This window comes from Bos indicus, chromosome 23 (assembly GCF_029378745.1).
Source record: "Bos indicus isolate NIAB-ARS_2022 breed Sahiwal x Tharparkar chromosome 23, NIAB-ARS_B.indTharparkar_mat_pri_1.0, whole genome shotgun sequence".
Taxonomy (NCBI): Eukaryota; Metazoa; Chordata; class Mammalia; order Artiodactyla; family Bovidae; genus Bos; species Bos indicus.
Window position 1 is genome coordinate 30,548,422 of NC_091782.1, and position 26,492 is coordinate 30,574,913.

The window sequence follows — 26,492 nt, forward strand, 5'->3', positions numbered from 1 at the left end:
TAACTGTTGTTTCTTGACCCACATACAGGTTTTTCAGGAGATAGATAAGGTGGTCTTGTACTCCCATCTCTTTAAAAGCTTTCCACAGAAAGATTTTCTCTTCTTGGGCTCTAAAATCACTGCACATGGTGACTGCAGCCATAAAATCAGAAGATGATTACTTCTTGGCAGGAAAGCTATGACCAACCTAGCCACTGTGTTGAAAAGCAGAGACATCACTCTGCCAACAAACGTCCCTATAGTCAAGGCTATGATATTCCTAGTGGTCACATACATTTGTGAGAGCCGAATCATAAAGAAGGCAGAAAGCCAAAGGATTGATGCCTTCAGACTGTGGTGCTGCAGAAGACTCCTGAGAGTCCCTTGGACAGCAAGGAGATCAAATCAGTCAGGAAATCAACCCTGAATACTCATTGGAAGGGCTGATGCTGAAGATGAAACACCAGTATTTTGGTCACCTTATGTGAACAGCCAACTCATTGGAAAAGTCCCTGATCTTGGGAAAGATTGAGGGCAGAAGGAAAAGAGAGTGTCAGAGGATGAGATGGCTGGATGGCATCACCAATGCATTGGACATGAACTTGGGCAAACTCCAAGAGATGGTGAGGGACAAGGAGGCCTGGTGTGCTGCAGTCTATGGGATCACAAAGAGTCAGACATGACTGGGCGACTGAACAACTTAGCACTTGTTAGAACAACTTTATTGAAATATAATTCACCCACTGAAAAGAATCAATTTTAGCATATTCACAGAGAGATGTGACCATCTCCACAACCAATTTTGGAAGGTTTTCATCACCCAGAAGCATTTTTAGAATGTTGTTATCCAGGTACCAACTTCCCAGGTGGCTCAGTGGTAAAGAATCTGCCTGCAATGCAGGAGAATCAGGAGACATGGGTTCAATCCCTGGGTTGGGAAATCCCCTGGAAAAGAAAATGGCAACTCACTCAAGTATTCTTGGAAAACTGCATGAACAGAGGAGTCTTGCAGGCTACAGTCTGAAGGGTCACAAAGAGTCAGACATGAATGAGAGACTGAGCATGCAAGCAAGCATTGAGGTACCAATTTATTCCTGGGAAGTCAGCCCCCATTTCCCTTCAACATTCCCCTCATCTCTAGACAAACACTAATCTACTTTTGGTCTAAATGGATTTGCTTATAAATCCTATATAAAATCCAACAATTAATATGATCTTTTATTCTTGTTTTCTTTTGCAGAGCATAATGTATTCAAGGCTCACCCATGCTAGGCATCCATGTACTAGACATCTGTACTTCCTCTTTTCATTTTCAAATAATTTTCCAATGCAGGTTTATACCACTTTTATTTATTCATTCATGAAGGGATGGAGATTTGAGTTATTTCTGCTGTTTGGCTATCATGATTAATGCTGCTGTGAGTGTCACATATAAACTTCTCTGTGGACAGATGTTTTAATTTTTCCCAGGTAAATATCTAGGAATGGAGTTTATTTATGAGTCATAGAGTAACACTAGGTTCAAACTTGGAAGAACTTCCAGATTGTTTTCCAAAGTGGTAGCACCTTTTTATATTCCCACCAGCAGTTTCCATGGTTCCAAATTCTTCACATCCTTTCTAAGGATATGAATCTTGGTTTCTGGATTTTCACAGAGAGGATGTCTCTTATGCTCTCCAGGCAAATAAACTCTGGGTTACATTTCCTATTACAGCTCATAAGCTTGAGCAAACCAAAGGTAAGATTTTTCCAGATTTGGCTAATGCCCTAAGCATAAAAACAAATTTTCCCTCTGAAATATTGCCCACATTTATAGTTTGGCCTACACATTTATTCTCTTGATACTGTACTTTATGGAAGCTTTTTATACCTAATCTATTATTTTTATTTGTTTTCACTGAACAAGGAAGCCTTTAAACCAGGCCAACTATGCTACCAAAAATGGAATCTCTAGGCCTATTTTTTCAATCCTGCAATTTTTCTGGCACCAGGGTAGTCACCAGAATACAAGTCCGCCTTAATCAATGATACTTTATCTCTTCTGTGAGCCAGTGCTGGTTTGTGAAATGTTTGCTATCAGCTCACAGTAAGAAACAAACAGACATTGAAAGTGAGTGTAAGCAAGTAAACTTCTACTTTATTTTGACCCAGACTGGAATTGCCAAGAAAAAGATGAGCATTTTCATCGTATCACTAGATCTGCTAAGACTGATGGATTATTAGTTCTCCATGGGCCAGAGATTATAGCTTGGTGTCTAAACTAGTATTTTAAAAAGATGTTTGTGTGGTTCACATGTAAAATAATCAATTTTATAGATACTTTCTCCAGCAAAATGCATATACAGAGAAATTAACATGTAATAAAGGAAAAGTCACTCAGTCGTGTCTGACTCTTTGCAACCCCATGGACCCCATGGAAGTCCATGGACTTTTCCAGGCTAGAATACTGGGGTGGGTAGCCTTTTCTTTCTCCAGGGGATCTTCCCAACCCAGGGATCAAACATGTAGTAAGATGTCAGTATATATGTATGCATCCCATGAGGACTTATAGGTCTTCTTGTTCTAAGCCTGGAAAGAGACAACAGCAGGGAGAAGACATTTTGAGTAATCATTTCATCATTCAGAAGTGAACTCTGCTTATCTGAGAGTATAAACTAGAGTAGACAGAGCTGGACCTCATAACAGAACATCACAGAAGAAGCTGAAAGACGTCATTTATTAGTCACTTACTCATTCATCCAATCAGACTGGCTACAAGGTAGTAGATTAAGTTCTGATCTAGATCACTGCTCCACAAATTGAAATTCGTCTTTCTTTCTCCTCTTTCACCCTTCTTCTCCAACCCCAGATTCTGTATCCTCTCCCAAGTTAGGGCTTCCCTCATTGTTCAGTCGGTAATCTACCTGCAATGCAGGAGACCCAGGTTCGATTCCTGGGTCAGGAACATTTCCTGGAGAAGGAAATGGCAACCCACTCCAGTATTCTTGCCTGGAGAATCCCATGGACCGAAGAGCCTGGGAGGCTATTGTCAGTGGGGTCGCAAGAGTTGGACATGACTTAGCGCACTAAACCACCACCACACTTGACAATCTTGGTAGTAGACAGAGCCCACCTTCCTCCATAAGACAGAAAATCTTGCTTCAAAATTCCTGCATGTTGAAAGAGCCTGAGGCTCCACCAGGCAGGTGACCACATGCTGGACTCTGACTCAGGACACGGTGACACAGAGGCTGAACTGGGCTGAATGCTTTGGCACACATGGCGGAGGTGGCAGTGTGTTGTCCAGGTGTCAGGAGCAGCAGAGACAACAGGTCTAGCCGCAGGGTCCATTGTTCAGCATCAGGGCTGACAGTGCTGTGAACAGTGGTGTCTGTGCCCACCTGCAGGGCAGGCGTTCTTATGTGGGACCTGACCCGGGTGGAATCGTTATTCTGTTCCCGGCTGTGTAGCCTCAGGGCTGTTCTGAGGCTTTCTCTGAAATAAAACAAAACCACAAGTCTGTCTCTCTGTGTTCCATTTAGAACAAGTTGAAATCCTTTTCCCCCACACAGAACTAAGTAAGAATACCATGTAGGGAAAATCTCAGACAGCAAGGATTCAGAGACTTTTCCTTCTGCTTTATTATGATTGATATACAATACTGAGTCAGTTTATGGAGTACAGTTATTGATTTGATACACTTCTGTACTGTAAAATAATTACCACCATGGATTTATCTGACAATTGCACCGTGTCACATAATTACCTCTTCTGTGTGTGTGGAGAAAATTTAGAAGTCAGCAACTCAGAGACTTTATGCTGAGCTGATAATCACTCCACCTAGTGATAGCACATGGCAGAAACAACATGTAATGCCCACCAAATGTTTTGTCTCTTTCCTCTCAGGAAAAACATTTAACTGTGTGTTTAAGACTCCTCCCCACCTTGATCATTCTCTGATCACTAACGTCAGTGGATCCCAGTCTGCGTGAAACTCAGCACTGCTTGTAGAGATTGTTACACAATACTCAGGACTCTTCCCAGACCCACATCTCAGAATGTTGGGCACGGAATCCAGAAATTCCTTATGAATGAGCCCTACTGATAAGGCTGGTGCACAGCCATGTGGCATCCTGGACACTCTACTACATGTGAGATCTTAAGATCAGTACCAACCATGTTATATGTCTGTTCCAGATAGTCTGTCTCTAAGAGGAGTGCAGGTGAGTCCTGCGCACACGGAGGATCAGGACCCCATTCCATGTGCCGTCTAGACGTGGTGTCAGCACTGTGCTGTCTGCTCAGGTGTGTGGTCTCATCAGTTCCCATAGCGCTGGGGGTCCAAGGTTCAGTCCTTGTCCTTCCCCTTCTGTAGCCAATTCTCCCCTCATCTGTGACATCTTCTCAAGGCTCTAAACATCATTTATATGGTGTTACCTATTTTATCAACAATCTCAGATATGCAGATGATACCATTCTAATGGCAGAAGTGAAGAGGAACTAAAGAGCCTCATGATGAGGGTGAAGGAGCTGGCTGAAAACTAAATATTGAAAAAACTAAGATCATGGCATCTGGCACCATTACTTCATGGCAAATAAAAGGGGAAAACGAGGAAATAGAGACATATTTCCTCTTCTTGGGCTCCAAAATCACTGCAGATGGTGAGTGCAGCCATGAACTCAGAAGATGATTGCTTCTGGGAAGGAAAGCAATGACAAACGTAGACAGTGTGTTGAAAAGTAGAGACATGACTCTGCCAACAAAGGTCCCTAGAGTCAAGGCTATGGTCTTCCCAGTGGTCATGTATGGTTGTCAGAGCTGGACCATAAAAGAAGGCAGAACACCAAAGAATTGATGCCTTCAAACTGTGGTGATGGAGAAGACATCCGAGAGTCCCTCGGACAGCAAGAGGATCAAATTGATCAGTCTTAAATGTAAACAACCCTGAATATTCATTGGAAGGACTGATGCTGAAGCTTAAGCTCCAGTATTTCGGTCATCTGATGTGAACAGCTGACTCATTGGAAAACTCCCTGATGCTGGAACAGATTGAGGGCAGAAGGTGAAGACAGTGTTATAGGATGACATGGCAAGATGGCATCACTGATGCAATTGACATGAACTTGGGTGGACTTTTGGAGATGGTGAGGGACAGGGAAGCCTGGAGTGATGCAGTCCTTGTGATCACAAAAAGTTGGGCCCGACTAGGTGACTGAACAACAACAACAACAACCTCTTCCATCTAATTTCTCCAGTCAAGTCATCTCACGTAAACCCAACTCAGTTGCCACTTTCCTGAACTGAATGTTGATGGTGATGCCTCCTCAAATATGCTCCTTTGAGAGTCCCCTCATTTCCACAATAGGCACCCCACTTGCCTAGTTGCAAATCTCAAATTTTGCAATCCTCTTTCATTCTTTCTCATAACTCAGATTGAATTCACTAGGAAATGCTGTAAAACGCATTTTCGGAATAGATCAAGAATCCACTCACTCATCTTCCCTGCTCACACCCCAGACAAGCAGCAGCATCCCCACCCTGGACCCTGCGCTGTTTCCCTCAGGCTCCTCTGCGCCTCCCTTCCCCTTTACCTCCTGACTCTGCACAGCAGCCTGACCGATGCTTCTAGAGAGCAGTCACACCAGCTCCTCTTCTGTTCAAATCATCCTATAACTTCATATCCTACTGAGATAAAATCAATCCCCTTCTAACATCCTGGAGGCCCACAGGATCTGGCCCATCATTGGATCTCATTTCAACTTCTTGCTCCTTCAGTCACACCTGCCTCCTGACTCTTCCTTGAACACAGACACTCTCCTGCCCTTGTACATTTGGAGGCTCCACTGCCTGGAAAGATCCTCCCCCAAACATCCTTGTGGACATTCCTTCATGTCCTTCATATCTTTACTCAATGGTCACTTTCCCAATGATGCCCACTGTCCACCCTAGTAACACAGCCACCTTTAGTGTCCCCACACACTTATATGCTGGGTCACCGTCCTCAGAGCACTAACCAACCTCTAAGGGAAACACTTCCCTTCTTACTTCTTACTAGGCTCCCAGTACACACTCTGACCCTTCCTCCTAGAACACACTGCACATGGCTGACAAGGTTTGTCTGTTGTTCATTGAACTCTCTTAGATGCAAAAATAGTGTGTCATGTCTCTGGCACACAACAAATATCAGTTCAATGAATGGTCAATGTAAAGCACTTCACTATTCTAGATACAGTGTCTTTATTAATGTGATCTCAGGCCACATGCTGTCTTGTGGCAGCTACAACAGAACATCCATTTGCATTGACCTCAATGTTGCCTGCATTTTGCTTACAAAGGCTGATCTCCCTTCCCTCCCACACCAATCAGCCTGCACACCACACACAAGGCTCTTTGTCTCTTCAGAAAGGAAGATCCTTCACTTCTGGCTCCTGTAGTCAACCTTCTGTGATTTTATTAGACTCTGCTTTCTAAACCCATGAGTTGAGATGGGAGCCAACAGTAGTAGCCTTAGAAGATGTAAGGGCAGAAAAGGGGGCAGACTGCAGAGAAAAGAGAAGTCCAGCAAGAATTAAGTCAAGATATGAAACTATTGGGTCCCTCCTTTTGCAACTTTCAGCATGTGGTTCCTTTAAAAAGTTGGAGAAAAGTTGGAAAGAAGAATCCAGCAAAATCTCTAAAAGGAGTGTAAGAGCTGGATGACTCTGAAATTTCTCTCTTGACACCACTGAGAATCCTGTGTGCATGGACCCCTTAGACTTGTGGGGACAATGACAGGCAAAGTGACCCCTGCTACTGTCAGAGATGGGGTAACCCAGAGAAGAATGAGACAAGGACTCTACACATGAAAAAGAACAGTCATTATACCAACGAGAAGAAAAATCAATAACTAAAAAAGCAAAATATAAACATGTTAAAAAAAAAAAAAAAAAAAGACAGGAGCTAAGGATTGGACCAAGGCCTGAGCCTAGGCTGATCTTTTAAGAAACACACCCTGCCCATGGTGCTGGAGATACAACAAGGCCCAGGTGACTTCTGAGTCCATGATCACAGGTCCTTGGTGGGACAAGGGTTTAATGAAGGGACAAGTACAAAGGAATGGAGAAGAGGACCCAGTCCAGGAGTGACCATGGGCAGTGCATGGGTAGTCCAATGCATGCCCACCATGCACTGATCACTGACTGGGCACAGGCCCTGTCCACACTCAGCCCCTCATATACTGCCTGTCTCTCTTACAGCTGACTCAGCACAGCAAATGTGGATGGATCTGGAAGGTTCTCAGTGTTTCCATTTATTTTCTCTTTCAAACTTTAGGAATCCTCACCTTTATTATCTGGTCTCCCTTCATGCCACTAATTAGAAAAAACAAATTCATATATACAGATTTTATTTTCAATAAGGAAATAAGACACCATTACTCAGTGCATATCAAGCAAAGACAGGGATGGACATGGCCCAGCCCCGTCTCTGCTGGAACAGGACAGTGGATCAGGGAGGAGAACACAGGTCAGGGTGGGGAGGGGGCATGGTGGGCAGGGGTAACCAGTCTCCCCAGCTCCTCACGTTATGCTAATAGGAGCACAGACACATTCAGATGCAGCTGCAGAAAGAGCAGTCTGGGGATCTGACATCACAAAGCAGGACCGAGCATCACTCAGTCCCCATGACAGAGTCATTTCCTAGGCAGGTTGATAAGAAGTCTAGGGGTCCCCAAGGAGAGAGGGGTCTGGAATTCTCAAGGAGGAGGAAAGGACAAACTTTTTTTTCTCTCTACATCCCTTCAGTTCAGTTCAGTCCCTCAGTCGTGTCTGACTCTTTGCAACCCCATGAATTGCAGCATGCCAGGCCTCCCTGTCTGTCACCAACTCCTGAAGTCTACTCAAACTCACGTCCATCGAGTCGGTGATGCCATCCAGCCATCTCATCCTCTGTCGTCCCCTTCTCCTACTGCCCCCAATCCCTCCCAGCATCAGAGTCTTTTCCAATGAGTTAACTCTTCGCATGAGGTGGCCAAAGTATTGGAGTTTCAGCTTCAGCATCATTCCTTTGAAAGAACACCCAGGACTGATCGCTTTTAGAATGGACTGGTTAGGATTATATAATAATCATGTATCCTGCTTGAGGATAGTCTCTGGAAACAACCTTCTGGCTAATCCTGTTATCTTAAGGTGTAAATTATGGGAGTAGGTCTAGTGAGGTCTTTACAACCTCCAGACAGTCTTTTGATTCACTGTAATAACTAATTAGAGAGTATATAACTCCATGGCTAACACTAGCAAGGGGGTACTCTTTCTGCCCCCTTCTGATGCCTATGTCAGAAGCTTTCTCTATCTCCTTTATACTTTAATAAAACTTTATTACAGAAAAGCTCTGAGTGATCAAGCCTCGTCTCTGACCCTGGATTGAATTCTTCTCCTCCGGAGGCCAAGAACCCCAGTGTCTTTGCGTCATTCAGCAACAACCTTTCACCCACAAGACAGGTGTCTCACAATGTGAGAGAAAAGAATCAGGAAGCAGTTCAGGTCGGTCATGTAAGGGCTGACATTTTCCACAGCCCCCCACATGCTCACATGTTGCGCTCAGAGACCCCTGCCACCCAGTGTGTCCCCTCTGCCCCAGTCCCTCTCCCAATCTAGACTCTCCAGGGTCTCACTTTTAGGAACCATGAGAGACACATCAGAGCCCTGGGCACTGTCACTGCCTGGGGGAGAACAAGACCAGGACGTGATCAGAACCCACAGAAGAGAAACAAGAGAAGGCACTTTGAGGAGAGTGAGCCCCCCATGGCCTCCTGTCTGCACTCACACAAGTGTCTCAGGAATCACCCCCTCCATACTTACTTGAAGCCTGCGTGTAGGTCATCCTTTTTCACCTGTGAGAAGAAAATATCATGTGAGAGGCCAGGGAGAAGACTGAGTCATAAGATGCTAGAGGAACCCCTAGTCCTGGACCCCAGAGAACTTTCTGGAACTGTGGTCAAAACTCATGCTAGGATCAGGAACACAGAGAAGGGAGACATGTAAGGAATGGACCAACTGCCCTCCTGGAGGTCTGTTCTCAGCAAGGACCTCCCTTCTGACCTTCAAGTGCTAGAAACCTGGTCCCTAGCTGGAATTAGGAATTTGTCTTTCATTTTCACACGTGTTTTAGAAAAGACAAGTGATAACATCAGCTCCAGACTCCACACGTGTGTGGAGGGTACTTTTCAGTAACCAGGCAGGTAAACTTCTACCTTAGCTTGAAACCCCCAGCGAGACAAGAAAACTCAGGGCCCTCCCTCCCTTCCCTACCCGAGCATGTCTTCATCCAGATCACAGCTCCAGCCACCACAGCTGACACGAGGAGAACCAGGCCAACAATGATGCCCATGGTGAGGAAGGGGGTCTGAGGAGGTTCTGTGGAAGAAAGGGAAGGAGCCCAGACTTCAGGCTTCAGTCCTGACCTTGCTGAACTGAGTCCTGAAGGGCTCCTGCTTTATCTGAGAGGAAGCTCCATTCCGACCCCCTCCTTATCCCATCTCAGGGTGAGGGGCTCCTGAAGCCCCTCATGCTGCACATGGCACATGTATCTCTGCTCCTCTCCAGAAGGTACCACCAGGGCAGCCCACTTCTGGAAGGTTCCATCCCCTGAAGGCCTGGTCTCCACAAGCTCCATGTCCTGGGTCTGGTCCTCCCCATTGTGCTGCCAGGTCAGTGAAATCTCCTCAGGGTAGAAGCCCAGGGCCCAGCACCTCAGGGTGACCTCACGGTGAGAGATGGGGTGATGGGTCACATGTGCCTTTGGAGGGTCTGAGGAAGAATCAGAAAATTGACAGTGTGTGTTACCTCCATGGGTCACTGAAGCAGCATCATGTGACCATCCTGAGAAAGGACAGACAGTGATTTTTTCCCCAGCTTTACTGACATACACTTAGCAAATCAGTACACATTTAGAGTGTACTACATGTTGCTATATATATATATGTACACTCTGAAGCTAATTAATGTAATCATCAACTTACCTTATGTGTGTGTCTGTTTGACAGGGATGATGAGAATGATTGAGATAAATTTTAAAGTATATAATACAGGATTATTATCAACTATAGTCACCAGGCTGCACATCAGATATCCAGACTTAGAACGAAATTTTTTACCCTCTGAGCTACAGAACATTCAAGACGACGGTTTTGAAAAAAGCAGCACAAGAACTAGATAACAGCCTCATCACAGAGATCAAAGATGATCTATATTAGTCCTTGGAAAATTCTAGAACGAGAGACTAGGATGCTGCGGCAGCTAAGTCACTTCAGTCGTGTCTGACTCTGTGTGACCCCATAGATGGCAGGCCACCAGGCTCCCCTGTCCCTGGGATTCTCCAGGCAAGAACACTGGAGTGGGTTGCCATTTCCTTCTCCAATGCATGAAAGTGAAAAGTGAAAGTGAAGTTGCACAGTCCTGTCCGACTCTTCACAACCCCTACCTACCAGGCTCCTCCGTCGGTGGGATTTTCCAGGCAAGAGTACTGGAGTGGGGTGCCATTGCCTTCTCCAGGGACTAGGATAAGTTCAGTTCAGTTCATTTCAGTCGCTCAGTTGTGTCCGACTCTTTGCGACCCCATGAATCGCAGCACGCCAGGCCTCCCTTGGTCCATCCACCAACTCCCGGAGTTCACCCAGACTCAAGTCCATCGAGTCAGTGATGCCATCCAGCCATCTCATCCTCTGTCATCCCCTTCTCCTCTTGCCCCCAATCCCTCCCAGCATCAGAGTCTTTTCCAATGAGTCAACTCTTTGCACGAGGTGGCCAAAGTACTGGAGTTTCAGCTTCAGCATCATTCCCTCCAAAGAAATCCCAGGGTTGATCTCCTTCAGAATGGACTGGTTGGATCTTCTTGCAGTCCAAGGGACTCTCAAGAGTCTTCCTCAACACCACAGTTCAAAAGCATCAATTCTTCCACGCTCAGGCTTCTTCACAGTCCAACTCTCACATCCATACATGACCACTGGAAAAACCGTAGCCTTGACTAGATGGACCTTTGTTGGCAAAGTAATGTCTCTGCTTTTGAATATGCTATCTAGGTTGGTCATAACTTTCCTTCCAAGGAGTAAGCGTCTTTTAATTTCATGGCTGCAGTCACCATCTGCAGTGATTTTGGAGCCCAGAAAAATAAAGTCTGACACTGTTTCCACTGTTTCCCCATCTATTTCCCATGAAGTGATGGGACAGGATGCCATGATCTTCGTTTTCTGAATGTTGTATGACCTAAAGCAAATCCCTTATGATTATACAGTGGAAGTGAGAAATAGATTTAAAGGCCTAGATCTGATAGATAGAGTGCCTGATGAACTATGGAATGAGGCTTGTGACATTGTACAGGAGACAGGGATCAAGACCATCCCCATGGAAAAGAAATGCAAAAAAGCAAAATGGCTGTCTGGGGAGGCCTTACAAATAGCTGTGAAAAGAAGAGAAGTGAAAAGCAAAGGAGAAAAGGAAAAATATAAGCATCTGAATGCAGAGTTCCAAAGAATAGCAAGAAGAGATAAGAAAGCCTTCCTCAGTGATCAATGCAAAGAAATAGAGAAAAACAACATAATGGGAAAGACTAGAGATCTCTTCAAGAAAATTAGAGATACCAAGGGAACATTTCATGCAAAGATGGGCTCGATTAAGGACAGAAATAGTATGGACCTAACAGAAGCAGAAGATATGAAGAAGAGGTGGCAAGAATACACAGAAGAACTGTACAAAAAAGATCTTCACAACCCAGATAATCACAATGGTGTGATCACTGACCTAGAGCCAGACATCCTGGAATGTGAAGTCAAGTGGGCCTTAGAAAGCATCACTATGAACAAAGCTAGTGGAGGTGATGGAATTCCAGTTGAGCTATTTCAAATCCTGTTAGGTAGGATGTTCAAACTACCGTACAATTGCACTCATCTCACACGCTAGCAAAGTAATGCTCAAAATTCTCCAAACCAGGCTTCAACAGTGCGTGAACTGTGAACTTTCAGATGTTCAGTCTGGATTTAGTAAAGCTAGAGGAGCCAGAGATCAAATTACCATTATCCTCTGGATCATCGAAAAAGCAAGAGAGTTCCAGAAAAATATCTACTTCTGCTTTATTGACTACGTCAAAGCCTTTGACCATGTGGATTACAAAACCTGTGGAAAATTCTTAAAGAGATGGGAATACCAGACGGGCTGACCCGCCTCCTGAGAAAACTGTATGCAGGTCAAGAAGCAACAGCTAGAACCAGGACATGAAACAACAGACTGGTTCCAAATTGGGAAAGGAGTGAGTCAAGGCTTTTTATTGTCACCCTGCTTTTTAATTTATATGCAGAGTACATCATGCAAAATGGTGGGCTGGATGAAGCACAAGCTGGAATCAAGATTTCCAAGAGAAATTTCAATAACTCAGATATGCAGATGACACCACCCTTATGGCAGAAAGTGAAGAAGAACTAAAGTGCCTCTTGATGAAAGTGAAAGAGGAGAGTGAAAAAGTTGGCTTAAAGCTCAACATTCGGAAAACTAAGATCATGGCATCTGGTCCCATCACGTCATGGCAAATAGATGGGGAAACAATGGAAACAGTGAAAGACTTTATTTTTGGGGGCTCCAAAATAACTGCAGATGATGACTGCCGCCATGAAATTAAAAGACGCTTGCTTTTTGGAAGAAAATCTATGAGCAACCCAGATAGCATATTGAAAAGAAACATTACTTTGCTAACAAAGGTCTGTCTAATCAAAGCTATGGTTTTTCCAGTAGTCATGTATGGATGTGAGAGTTGGACTACAAAGAAAGCTGAGCGCTAAAGAATTGATGCTTTTGAAGTGTGGTGTTGAAGAAGACTCTTGAGAGTCCCTTGGACTGCAAAGAGAACAAACCAGTCAATCTTAAAGGAAATCAGTCCTGAATATTCATTGGAAGGACTGAAGCTGAAGCTCCAATACTTTGGCCACCTGATGTGAAGAACTGATTTATTAGAAAAGACCCTGGGCAAGATTGAAGGCAGGAGGAGAAGGCGATGACAGAGGATGAGATGGTTGGAGGGCATCACCAACTCAGTGGACATAAGTTTGAGCAAGATTCAGGAGATGGTGATGGACAGGGAAGCCTGGCGTGCTGCAGTCCATGGGGTCACAAAGAGTTGGACATGACTGAGCGACTGAACTGAATTCCCCTCATGCACTGAGAACTCTTTGTCTCACTTTCTCCCCGAATCCTAGCTCTGGGGCTGTTTGTGATTTTGATTAAAATATCTACACAATCTTACAAATTAGTGAGGACCCCAAGGATAGTATTATGTGGCCACTTCTATGCATATTTTCCATACTATGAATAATACACTTTTTGTTAGTTTATTTAGAATAATATTAATAACCCATGCATTTAATATGAATGACTATTTCCCAAAATAAACAGGGTAGTGAGAAGCATAGAGCTTTTTACATTTTTTCCAAGTATCTTTCTTGTTTCTCTCACTAGAAGACCGCTGGATTTTCAAATTTGCGTCTGCATTGAGTTCATTATTTTGCTTGAAGTCTATGAAAGTGAAAAAGCCCACACATACGTAGGAGTATTATTTTTAATAATCTTTTCAGACAATTGTGGATGTCCATCTTGGATACAAAACTAAAACTGTACAAGTTGTAGTTTCTCAAAGGTTTTTTCCACAGTGGACCTGAAACAATATCATTGACTATTTTCTATTCTGTCACAGTAAAATCTATCAGCCTATTTTGCACATTGAGCATCTCTTGTACTAATATAAGAATTTTACAAAGTAATACATTGTTTCACTAAATTATACAGATCTTTCTATGTCATTCATTCTTTAAATTAACAGTCATGTTCCATGAAAAAGAGGTTAGTTCAGCTCACACAGAGTTTTCCCTTGAGCCATAGAACTTTGAAATGTAGTAAAAGTGCTCAATGTGTACTTTCCATGTCATCACAGAATATACTTTTAAAATGTGTATTTAAGAATGATGATTAGGAAACATAAACATTTTTATTTATTTTATTTTTAAAAATATATTTTATTGAAGGATATTTGATTTATAATATTAAGTTCTGCTGTACAGCAAAGTGATTGACTTATACATTGTATATGTATATTCTTTTTCACATTTTTTCCATTTTGGTTTATTAAGGACAGATAAGAATTTTTAATGTGTCATTCTGGATGTTTTAAAGCAAACCTGATTATTAGTTTTCTTTTTTTCTACAAGAAAGTTTTGGTGAAAATAATTACTAGTGCAGGTTGCTACCATAGTCTCCATTACTGCTGTTATACATCAAAGCAAATGTCAACATAGTGAGAAGTCAAATCTCTGAGTGATGCTATGAAAGTAGCTTTCACCTCAGGGATCTCATGAAACGGTCTCAGTGACCCTTTCCACAGTTGAACAGACCACAGATCAATGGGTTCCACAGACCACACTCTGAGAACTCCTGTTCTGAATGAACCAGGGCGTCTCCCATCTGATCCTCGCCTTTGCCTCCTCTTCATTTTGGAAAATGCTTTTTCCTGAGCTGGACTCCGTGCCTCCCCAAACTTAACTGAGGGTTCTGCCCCTGGGCTCCTCTAGGAGAGAACGCACCCTCTAGAAAATGATGCCAGAGAGTGTCATCAGTCTGGGAAGGAAGGTGGGGGGACAGGTATTTCCCCTTCGGAACTGGGAACAGTTTGTACCTAAAGGCACCAGACACACTCATAACCTAGTTTGACTTTGTTACACACCAGCTTAATATGTATTCATATCCAAAACAGAAATCTGATAGTGTCTAAGAAAAATATTATTGGTGCTTTCATCTCACGTGGTCTAATGCAGCTGAACTGAGGCCAACAAATAATGAAGAGCAGTCCATTCCAACAGAACATTCTGTGGTGAAAGAATTTTCTATGTCTGTGCTGTGCAGTTAAGTAGCCAGTAGCTACATGAGGCTATTTAGCACCTTAAAGTGACTGTTGTGCTGAGCACTTTTATTTAATTTAAATAGCAATATGTGGCTGCTGCTGCTGCTGCTAAGACGGCAGCCCACCAGGCTCCCCCGTCCCTGGGATTCTCCAGGCAAGAACACTGGAGTGGGATGCCATTTCCTTCTCCAATGCATAAAAGTGAAAAGTGAAAGTGAAGCCGCTCAGTCGTGTCCGACTCTTTGCGACCCCATGGACTGCAGCCTACCAGGCTTCTCCATCCATGGGATTTTCCAGGCAAGAGTACTGGAGTGGGGTGCCTACTAGCTAGCATATTGGTCAATGCATATCTAGAATGTTGTTAATTAACTCCACTTTCCCCTAAAAGATACTGTGTGACTCATAGGTTGATGCACATTAAAATAATCTTAATATTGAAGTCATGGATTTGTCTGTGCAGGTCTTAGATATAGCTTTAAAATACAGCATGCTGTGAAAGTTTCTCTAATGTGTATTTTAACAGAGTGTTCAGACATGGGCCAAACCATGGTTTATCACTTTAAGGTCTTAAGTGTTCAAAACTGCTCATCACTGGATATAATCTTTGAGCTCTTGGTGTTTTCCTTAACTTGGTAAACATAAGGACACACAGAAGTCTTCATTTAGCCCAAGAGAAAGTGTTTGTTAAACACAACAGATATCAAAACTTTGTGGGACTTGTAAATACTTGTAAAGTTGTGAAGCAGAAGATGCAATGTTAGAATCCACCACCTTACTACTTTTTACTTACAGTTCCTGCTATACTTTCTCTCCAAATTCCATCAGTTCTGTTTCCCTTCACCCTTGGACTCCTCTCCCCTAGACAAAAATATACATGAAATTTTTACACTTGTGGAATGAAGAGTTTTATGACCCAAAGATTAAAAGCCATCAAAACAGATAAATCTTTCCTATGTCAATCAGACACTCACAGGATACAAACATATGCCCCTATTCCAATGGAGACACATAAAAATTTTTGGCAAGCAGGTAACATGTCTCAATGTTCTTCAGCCAAAGACCATCAGAAGCAAATCTGTGGGCAATCAAGTTGGATTTATACTGGATACAGTGAGGGAGATTACACAGCAGGAGGGACTATAGTGTCCTTTTAAGGTGTTAGAACACATACAGCCAGGAGTCCCCAAACTCTGAGCTTGGCCCGGTACCTCCTGTCAGATCAGTGCCAACAGTATATTAGAAATAAAGTGTACAATAAAAATGCTGTGCTTGAATCATCCTGAAACCATTCCTCCCACCCCTGGTCCATGGAACAACTGTCTTCCATGAAATCAGTTCCTGGTGCCAAAAAGTTGAGGACCGCTGATATAGAGGATGTGGGCTTTGATTTTGAGAAGCGTCTATGCGAGACTGGCTCACTCTGGATTGGGTGTGGTCAGGAAGTGGGGGCAATTCTATGCCTGGTCATCTCAGTGAGCCTCTGCTATAGGGAGGGCAGACTAGAGCGAGGATACAGCTGTGACTGGGAGGAAGCAGTGGTCTCTGGATCAGCACAGGGAGAGGTTTGGTCCACGGTGAGGGGCACGGTGCTGCCTGGTTGGTCTGAGCTTGTACAGAATGCTGTCGTGTTCTTGTTTTGTCTCTCTGTGTCATGCACTCAGATGTCCTTGTCTGATGCTGATCTTCTGTGAGATGACTTATGTCCAACAGGAGAACAACACAGACACGTGGTTGCGGGGAGCGAGCTCCACCCATGGCAAAGGTCATGAGGAAGGAGGCTTGGCATACGCAAAGGCGGGATCAAGCCTCAGGAGTCTCCCTGGAAATTCTCGAGCATCTACCCCCAAAACCAGAGTCTGCCTACTTTATGCTTTCTGCTTTCACCTACACCTCTGACTTTACTGGGGGCTGTCCCCCACTACCTCTCTCTGAAAAAAGAGTTAGCTTACAGTTCCAGTTAATAATTCCTGGGTGTGACAGTGTTTAACCTACAAACTCCTTTGGAAGTCCTCTAGCCTGCCTGAATAGGTTTTTCCAGCCACATGTGATTGTTCAGAGCCTCCCAACTGTGAGAGGCAGGAGATGTTCTAAACTGTCTAAACACAGATTCCTTTGAGTAGTTAAAAGATTGATTAGAAATTGTATTGGTGAAGGGTTTTTCACTTATTGGGCCAATGTTTGCTGCTAAGTCTCCATACCCCTTACCTACTGTGTCCTTAGCAGTGTATTGATTGATATAATGGGTGTATAGAAATGTAAGTAGTAGCCTCAATGTTTGTAACCTTGGACCCTTGAGTTAATTCTTTTCTTGATTGAGCCCACCTCACCTTTGCCGTATAGGAATGCAGCTTTGTCCAGTGCTTTTTTGGAGGCTGGTGCCTGACTTTGGAATAATCACCTTTAGAGAAAGACAAGTTTCTTAAAATGTTAACAGGCCTCCTGGCCAGAAGATGATGTAATTCACCTGAACTTTTGCATATGATAAGTTTGAAAGCCTGGCTCCGATTAGGACCAGGAGCTGCTGTCCTTGCATGATTCCACCCCTTCCCCCATTATCCTCTATGCACAACTTAAGGTATAAAAACTACTTTGGAAAATAAAGTGCGGGCCTTGTTCACTGAAACTTGGTCTCCCCATGTCGCTCTCTCTCTCAAATTCTGGCTGAGTCTCCATCTGGAGCGCGGAACTCGCCATGCTTGCTAATTATGCCTGGGCTTCTAAGATCCGACCGGGGAGGCCTCAGTGTCTCCTCTCCTTCGGGAGAACGGAAGGACGCCTGCGGCGTACGTAAGTGGTGCAAACTTCTTGTCTTGAAGTTTTATTGATCTCCCGCGTAAACCAAGCTACTCAGCCTCTTTTCTCTGCTGAATTTTCCTACTGAGCTATCCTCATTCTATTACTCTTTATATCTTTGATAAAATATTTAAATAAATAGGTTGCCGACGCTGCCCCCACTTCGAATACCCTGGATCAGCCGGGGCTGGTCCCCGGCACGTGGTAAGCTCCAGCCCAGCTAGAGGATCAGAATGTACATCCTAATGTATGAGCTGAGGGTGATCCGTCAAGTGTTTACAAATGTAAGGCATTTTCATGTAATTTTTGAAAGCATTATTTACCAGCACACAAGAGAATTGAAAAGATACTCAAGCATATACAAAAATAAATAATTCATGTTCTTCCCCTCATTACCCATTCACTCAAGTCCTCTACTCAGAAACAATTGCAGTTAAAAATTTCTCATTTTTCTTTCTAGAAAAGTATACTGTTCATTAATGAATACTGTTAGATCAGTAAAAGAGCTCAGGCCATAGCCTGGGAGAAATTATTGTAAATTCACATATCTGATAAAGGACGTGTTTTAGAATATACATAGAAGTCTTCAACTCAACAAAATGAAAATAACTCTTTAAAAATAAAGTCTGAACAGACACCTCTTCTAGAAGATATAACAATGGAAATGTATATGAAAAGATGCTAAACATCTTATGTTGTTAGGAAATGTAAATTACAAAGACAGCAATGTGTATCACACCTGATGGCACATCTACAGGCCAAGAACTGGTGACGCCAAGGTTGGAGCAGCAGAAGGACGCAGAGCAGCAGAAACCCTCACTCACTGGGGCAGGAAGCAGCGCAGCCTCGAGAAATGAGAGTCAGCGGTTTCTAAGGAAGCTACACAGAAACTCTCCATCCTGTCTACTGATCAATCTAGTATTTCTCGAATTCATTTGAAAACATATTTGCACAAACCTCTGCACACCAATGTGCATATCAGAGCACCCCTTAAGTGTGAGCTGCACATAGTGACTTTCTTCTGAAGATCACAGGGTGAGGAGTGGGAAAGTAAAAATAGAAGTTCACACAGAAACCTGGGAAATGTACCTTAGCCAGGTGATGAGGAGAACTTATCAGTAATATCCCAGTGGACAGTGTCTACCCTTGGTGACTGGAGAATGTCACTCATCTCTGTGGTCCTCTTCCCCAAAACCCTTTGCCCCAGTCAAATGGAAAGATGTTCTACTATGTCTCTGAGCAGTACTCCCCAAAACATCGAAGTCATCAAGAACAAGAGAAGTTGGTGTGACTGTCACATCCAGAAGAGAACAAAGGAGACTAAATTCAGACTTAATATGTGTCTTTCATAGGATCTTGGGTCAGGTTAAAGGAAAACTAATGTAGTCCAAATAAATTCTGGAGTTTAGTAACACTATTAATATTGGTCATCAGCTGTGAGGAACCTATGATGGTGGTATAAAATGTCTTCACAGAGTGTGGGATATATAGCAACTGTATACTAACTTTGCTACTTGTTTGTAAATCTCAAACTATACTAAAATGAAAACACATTTTAATATCAGCTAGAAATGAACAGGAAGTAGAAGAAGCAATTATTAACTTTCCAGGATGTTTTCATCAATGAGCTTCAGACAGGAGACTGGAGAGAAAAGATGGAAACCCGAGATACTGGGCAGGGCTCCAGGGCTCTCCTCTCCTCTAATCCTTGCTGTACCCTCGAGCCTGACCCCAGAGCTGCTCAGAAAGCACCTTCACCCCCTCACTGGGCCAGGACAGCCATCTCTGTCTGACTCAGACCACAATGCATCCTCTGCCTTCCCTGAGCAGAACTGGAGAGGGAACAGTGGTCGTGACCCTGTGTGGCCACAGGGCTGATGACTGGACACCTGAGCTCCCCTTTGACCTCCTTACCAGAGACCTGCCCAGGTTCACCTTAGGCTCCCTGCAGTGGGTCAGTGCTGTGCACACACTCTTGTGTTCATTCAGTGTCAAATTCAAAGCCTGAACTGTCACCCAAAATACACGCTGACATGGACATTTCTCTCCTCATTAAATAACCAAAGACTTTGGCCTCAGAGAGGATCAGATATCCAGGCTGTTATGCCAGGTCCAAAGTGGACCCCACAAACATACAGCGTGTCCTCAAATCAAGGGATGGGACCTCGAAGCCCAAGAACTGTCACTTCATCCGACTACTGCCAGACTTATAGACTCTCCCCCCAGGGAATCAGCTCTGGAACCTCCATTCCTAGGATGCGGTAGAAGAGGGGAGGAAGAGGAAGGAGAGGAGATCCCAAAGTGCCTATAAAGGTGGGGAGGCTCCTGGAGAAGTGCAGAGAAGCAGGAAACAATGACATTAGGGGATGGAGCCCACGGGTGTGGAGGGGGAGGAACCGGGGAGGAACCAGAGGGGAGCGTGTGGGGGAGGGTCACTGAGTGGACATGAACACGGGGAGGTGGGGTCTGTGTGGGGAGAGGCACAGGGGCTTCTGGCCTGGGTGCTGGTAGAGGCTCTATTTTCCACCAGGGTGATAAACACACAGGTGTCAGCTCTATGTTTTGCTGGTAAGCTATACTTATGTTTTCGGTATTTTTCTGAAATTACATGTATCAGTTCAGTTCAATTCAGTTCAGTCGCTCAGTCGTGTCCGACTCTTTGCAACCCCATGGACTGCAGCAAGCCAGGCCTCCTTGTCCATCACCAACTCCCGGAGTTTACTCAAACTCATATCCATTGGGGATTCCCTGGTGGCTCAGACTGTAAAGCTCTGCCCGCAATGCGGGTGACCAGGGTTCGATCCCTGGGTCGGGAAGATCCCCTGGAGAAGGAAATGGCAACCCACTCCAGTACACTTGCCTAGAAAATTCCATGGATGGAGGAGCCTGGTGGGCTACAGTCCATGGGGTCGCAAAGAGTCAGACATGACTGAGTGACTTCACTTTCACTGTCTTTCATATCCATTGAGTCGGTGATGCCATCCAACTATCTCATCCTCTGTTGTCCCCTTCTCCTTCCACCTTTAATCTTTCCTAGCATCAGGGTCTTTTCAAATGAGTCAAATCTTTGCATCAGGTGGCCAAAATACTGGAGTTTCAGCTTCAGCATCAGTCCTTCCAATTAATATTCAGGACTGATTTCCTCTAGGATTTACTGGTTGGATCTCCTTGCTGTCCAAGGGACTCTCAAGATACTTCTCCAACACCACAGTTCAAAAGCATCAATTCTTCAGTGCTTAGCTTTCTTTATAGTCCAACTCTCACATCCATGCAGGTATGCTGTGACTCAAGTACAGGTGGAAGAAGGGAAAAGAGAAAAGGAGAGAGCACAGGAGATTAAAAGAATTCTTCTCTTCCAGAGAAATACCCCCACCTCAGTCCCACTCCACACACCCCTATACACGATGCTGGGAGAGGGGGTGGGGCAGGGAGACTTAAGGAAGGGAGAGCCCATCCTCAGCTCACAGTCAGGGGTACTGGGACATTGTCCATTTATTTGCTAAAACAGCAGGGAGGGCTCTGTCAGAAAGACTGGCCCAACAGCTTGGGAAAAAGACCTGCCCAGCTGGTGGCCATGAAGGTGGTTCCTGGAGATCAAAGGACAGGACCTGGAGTGGAGCCTGGAGGCCACAAGGGTGACAAGGAGATCAGGCATGAGTGGGGGTCAGGGGTCCCCCTAACATTTTCCAGAGGCAGGAAAATGACCTTCCGCCTCCCTAGACCTACACTCAAGGACACCAAGGGGGGTTCCCCTCCTCTCCAAGCATCACACACCTCCCACCCTTTGAAGCCTCGAAGAGTACTCTTCTGCCCTGAGTCCTAAGAGCCCAGGATCCCAGCCTCCTGCCTCTTCATCTCCTTCGTGGAACATGACAGAGACCTGATGTCTGAATCCCTGAGACCTGATCCCTCCACTTTCAAATCTAACTCTGGCTCCGAGGATGACCCAGGGTTTGGGGTCAGGGGTCCTAGGGAGGGAGGCTGCCCAGGGCCCCACAGGCAGCAGCTGAGCCAGGCTTCCAGCTGCGCACAATCAGCCGATTCTGGAACAAAACCCGAAAAAAAGAAAAAAAAAAGAACAAAAGCACTGCAGGCTCTTCTTAGCCGAGGTATGTGTGGGGTTTGTAGGGGGAGAGGGTGAGGTGGGGGAAATCTGCCTTTCTTAGGGGTCCTGCGCCTCCGGGGGCAGTCCTCTGCTCCTCCCCCTTGCAGAGCACCCCTCCCCCAGATTTTGGTCAGAGGCAGGGACTCTGAGAGTAGCGGAATCCTTGATTTCCTAAAGCCTATACCATCCGAATCCGAGGAGAAAATCAGCGCAGGCAGATCGGTAGAAACCCTAAAACCAAGGAAGGGCTCTGATTGGCTTCTAGAAACCGGATAGGCAATGGGAGTGAGAACTGGGAACTCGTCATGAGTATCTAGGCAGAAAGGCCCGACACAGTTTGCGAGAAGAGAAAGTGAAACTCCAGAGAGATGGGGAACCCCTCCCCCTACTCGACACTTGCCTCCCCATCCCCCAGACATCACCTTCTGGCTTAAGATCCCGATCGCCTTGCTCGGGGACCTGGGACTTTGCCCTGACCCTGCTACTTCTGCCTGGAGGACCCTATTACACTGTCTCCCTGAGTCCTGGCCCAGGGGCTGGGTAAGTCAGCAGTTGACAAAACTTGCGGTTTCAGAATCTGTCTATGGACCTAGGACCTGGGACCTCAAAGACAATACCATTTATATGGGTTACATCTGTGAACATTTACCGTGTTAGAAATATAAACAGAAATCTATTGATTCAACTATTATATTAATAACCCATTACATGAAAAGACATTTTTATGAAAAAAAAATCACTATTTTCAAAATAAAACAGTGTAGTGAGAAGTGATCTTTTCTAGATTTTACATTCTTTCAAAAGTTTACATTCTTTTCTTGTATGTCTCATTAAAAGACTGAAGACTTTGCATATCTGCTTCTGTTTTTAATCTTTTTGGTTGAGTATATTAAAAAATCCAGCTTCACACAAATAGGTAACGAAGTATCTTGAATAACGTTTTCAGATAATTGTGGTTCCCACTTTGATACAACGCTAAACAAGTGGTAGCGGCTTAAAGATGGCATCTTATTTTCAGTGATAACCCGTAACTGCCACTGAGTATTTCCAAATCTGTTGCATACGAATATAAGGTCTGTCCTGAACATTGAGTGAATATTGTACTAATGATTTTTTTAAGTAGTGTATTGTTTCACCAAGTTGTATAGATTTTAAAGTGTTAACATTTAGGATTATCAAACAATCACATTTGTTAATATCACCACAGTTGACACTAGAGAAGTTTGTCGGTGCTGGGAAGCTATCAAGATTAATTTTCTCATGAGAGCTTGCATTTTATCATCGGCAAAAAATAGTATCAGTTGATATTCTAGAAGGGAGAAGCTCCCATTCATTATGCCAAAATAACTAAATGTAAATAATCATAGTTTTCCTGTTCTTCATTCTCAAAGTGAAAATGGCATTCCATAAAAAAAGAAGCTAAGTCAACTCAGAATAATTATTTTCCTTGGGACATGGTACTTTAGAATATAGCAGAAGGACTTTATGTGTACTTCCCATTTCATCCTATCAAATATTCTAAAATGTGGACTTAAGATTGGTGACTGTAGCAACTTAATAATTTTTAATACTACAACCTGGATATTTTTCAGTGAAACTTGCTTTTCTATTCTGCAACTGAATGGTGGTGAAGAATACAATAACTGCTATTGCTGTTTGGTGAAATAACCTTTATTTCTGCTAAGTTTTACCTCAGAGCAAATGTCAGCACAGTGAAAAAGGTAGGGGCTTCCCTGGTAGAGCAGTGGTTACTAATCTACCTTCCAATGATAGGGGACGTGAGTTCAGTCTCTGTTGGGGAACTAGGATCCCACGTGATGAGCCTATACACTCTAGAGCCCAGGCTCTGCAACTAGAGAAAGCCCCAATACCTCAATGAAGACCCTGTACAGCCAAAATAAAATAAACTAAAAAAAAAGGTGAATAAATTTTTGGTAATGTTATGAAAGTAGTTTTGACCCATAATTGGATCTCAGAGACTTCAAGGGTTCCATAGACCAGACTTTGAGAATTTCTGTTTGGAGTAAAGCAGGAAAACTACAAGCTGGTGGCTTCCCTTGTAGCTCAGTCAGTAAAGAATCTGCCTGCCATGCAGGAGACCCAGGTTCAATTCCTGTGTCGGGGAGATCCCCTGAAGAAGGAAATGGCAACCCACTTCAGTATTCTTGCCTGGAGAATCCCATGGATACAGGAACCTGGAAGGCTACAGTCCATGGGGTCTTAAGAGTTAGACACAACTTACCAACTAAACCGCCACCACCTCTTTGCCTCCTCTTCACTTCTGAGAATACCTCTTCTGGAACTGGACTCCCTGCCTCCCAAACCTTTACTTATTGGGGCTCTGCCTCTCGGCTCTTCTAAAAGAGAACTTACCCCTAGAAATTTGATGCCAGAGTGTCTCCATATAGACAGGGAGTTGGATGACAGGTGTTTCCCCTTTGGAATGGGGACAGTTTGTGCCTGAAGACAAGAGAGAGAAATTCATTCATGACCCATTTTGAATTTGTTCTTTTCCATTCAGTTCAATGACTCAGTCATGTCCGACTCTTTGCGACCCCATGGACTGCAGCAGTACATCAGGCCTCCCTGTCCATCACCAACTCCCGGAGTTTACTCAAACTCATGTCCATTGAGTCAGTGATGCCATCCAACCACCTCATCCTCTGTCGTCCCCTTCTCCTCCTACCTTCAATCTTTCCCAGTATCATGGTCTTTTCAAATGAGTCAGTTCTTCGCATCAGGTGGCCAAAGTATTGGAGTTTCAGCTTCAGAATCAGTCCTTCTAATGAATATTCAGGACTGATCTCCTTTAGAATGGACTGGTTGGATCTCCTTGCAGTCCAAGGGACTCTCAAGAGTCTTTTCCAACACCACAGTTCAAAAGCATCAATTCTTTGGGGCTCAGCTTTCTTTATAGTCCAACTCTTACATCCAAACATGACTAGTGGAAAAACAATAGTCTTGACTAGATGGACCTTTCTTGGCAAAGTAATGTCTCCCTTTTTTAATATGCTGTCTAGGTTGGTCATAAATTTTTCTTCCAAGGAGCAAGCATCGTTTAATTTCATGGCTGCAGTCACCATCTGCAGTGATTTTGGAGCCCCCAAAATAAAGTCTGACACTGTTTCCACTGTTTCCCCATCTATTTCCCATGAAGTGATGGGACCAGATGCCATGATCTTAGTTTTCTGAATGTTAAGCTTTAAGCCAACTTTTTCACTGTCCTCTTTCACTTTCATCAGGAGGCTCTTTAGTTCTTCTTCGCTTTCTGCCATAAGCGTGGTGTCATCTGCATATCTGAGATTATTGATATTTCTCCTCACAATCTTGATTCCAACTTGTGCTTTTTCCAGCCCAGTGTTTCTCATGATGTACTCAGCATATAAGTTAAATAATGAATTTGTTGATGCCAGCTTAATATTGATCCATATCCCAGATGGAAATGTGATCTGTGTGAGAAATAATATTGGCCCTTTGGTTTTAAATGGGTCTAATGCACCTTATTTGAAGCTCAATAATAGCAAAAATAATAGTGCTACTCAAAGTTCTAGGTCTGCTCAAAGTTCTAGTCTGTGACTTTCCATGAGGTGCTAGCTACTGAGCTATTGAGCACTTTAAATGTGGCTAATGTCATTGAGCAGTTGAATTTTTATTTAATTTCATTTAAATTTAAATAGCCATATGTGGCTAGGAGGCTTCCCTGGTGGCTCAGATGGTATATAATCCTCCTGCAGTGCAGGAGACCAGGGTTCCACCCCTGGGTTGGGAAGATCCCCTGGAGAACAGAATAGCTACTCACTTCAGTAATTTTGCCTGGAAAATTCCAAAGACAGAGGAGCCTGGTGGGCTACAGTACATGGGGTCACAAAGAGTTGGACATGCCTGAGTGACTTACACACACACAGACGTGCCTAGTAGCTGCCATATTTGACAGAACATATCTAAGTGTTTTAGTTTTCATTCTCCTGAGATACTGTATAACTCACAGATTGAAGTACACTGAAATTATCTTTATACATTTATTTTTGTGGGTCTTAGAATCACCTTAAAGTACAGAAGTCCAGAAAATTTAATCTGCCTGCAATACAGGAGACCTGGGTTCCATTTCTAGGTTGGAAAGATCCCCTGGAGAAGGGAACGGCTACTCACTCCAGTAATCTTGACTGGAGAATTCCAAGGACAGAGGAGCCTGGCAGGCTATAGCCCAGAGGGTTGCAAAGAGTTGGATATGATAGAGCGACTAATGCTTTCATGTTCTTTAACATCTAGAGTGCACAGACATTAACCAAAATATAATCTATAACTTCAAGTTCATCAGTTTTCAAAAACACCCATCATTGGAGCCAATTTTGGTCTATATTACATTGAGACTCTTGATGCCGTTTTTGCTAACCTGGTAAACATAAACAAGCACTTATGTCTTCACATAGCCACGAGAAAGTACTTATTGAATACCCCATTATAAAATACCCTGTAGGTCCTACATAATTATGAAATACAAAGCAGAAGATGTAAACCCTAGCATTCCACCACCGTAGAATTCTTTACCTGTTATTCCATAGTGTGTGTAAAGTGGTACCTGCCCCCAGTTTCAGCTTTTTGTTTCCTTTCACCCTTGGACACCATAATCCTCATAGTCTCTACTTAAATGAAAATATACATAGAATTTTCACAGTTGTAGAATGAAGAATTTTCTAAGCCCAACCCAAAGATAAAAAAATA

The 26,492-nt window shown here is 43.8% G+C and overlaps 1 protein-coding gene and 2 long non-coding RNA genes across 3 annotated transcripts in view; all 3 read right to left on the reverse strand.

Moving 5' to 3' along the window:
• Positions 1 to 683: 683 nt before the first annotated feature.
• Positions 684 to 8,493, reverse strand: LOC139178806 (uncharacterized). The gene is made up of 2 exons (XR_011563269.1): positions 4,135 to 8,493; positions 684 to 3,453 (listed from the first exon to the last, which is right to left on the reverse strand). It is a non-coding gene; the product is annotated as an uncharacterized lncRNA (long non-coding RNA).
• A 7-nt stretch (positions 8,494 to 8,500) lies between these two features.
• LOC109577067 (BOLA class I histocompatibility antigen, alpha chain BL3-7) overlaps positions 8,501 to 26,492 on the reverse strand; it is a 48,137-nt gene continuing 30,145 nt past the window's right edge. The window contains exon 7 of the mRNA XM_070777482.1: positions 8,501 to 8,657. Coding sequence (XP_070633583.1) covers positions 8,536 to 8,657 — 122 coding nt within the window. The 3' untranslated portion in view covers positions 8,501 to 8,535. The remainder of the gene's footprint in view (positions 8,658 to 26,492) is intronic.
• Positions 18,025 to 26,350, reverse strand: LOC139178809 (uncharacterized). The gene is made up of 2 exons (XR_011563273.1): positions 24,457 to 26,350; positions 18,025 to 24,230 (listed from the first exon to the last, which is right to left on the reverse strand). It is a non-coding gene; the product is annotated as an uncharacterized lncRNA (long non-coding RNA).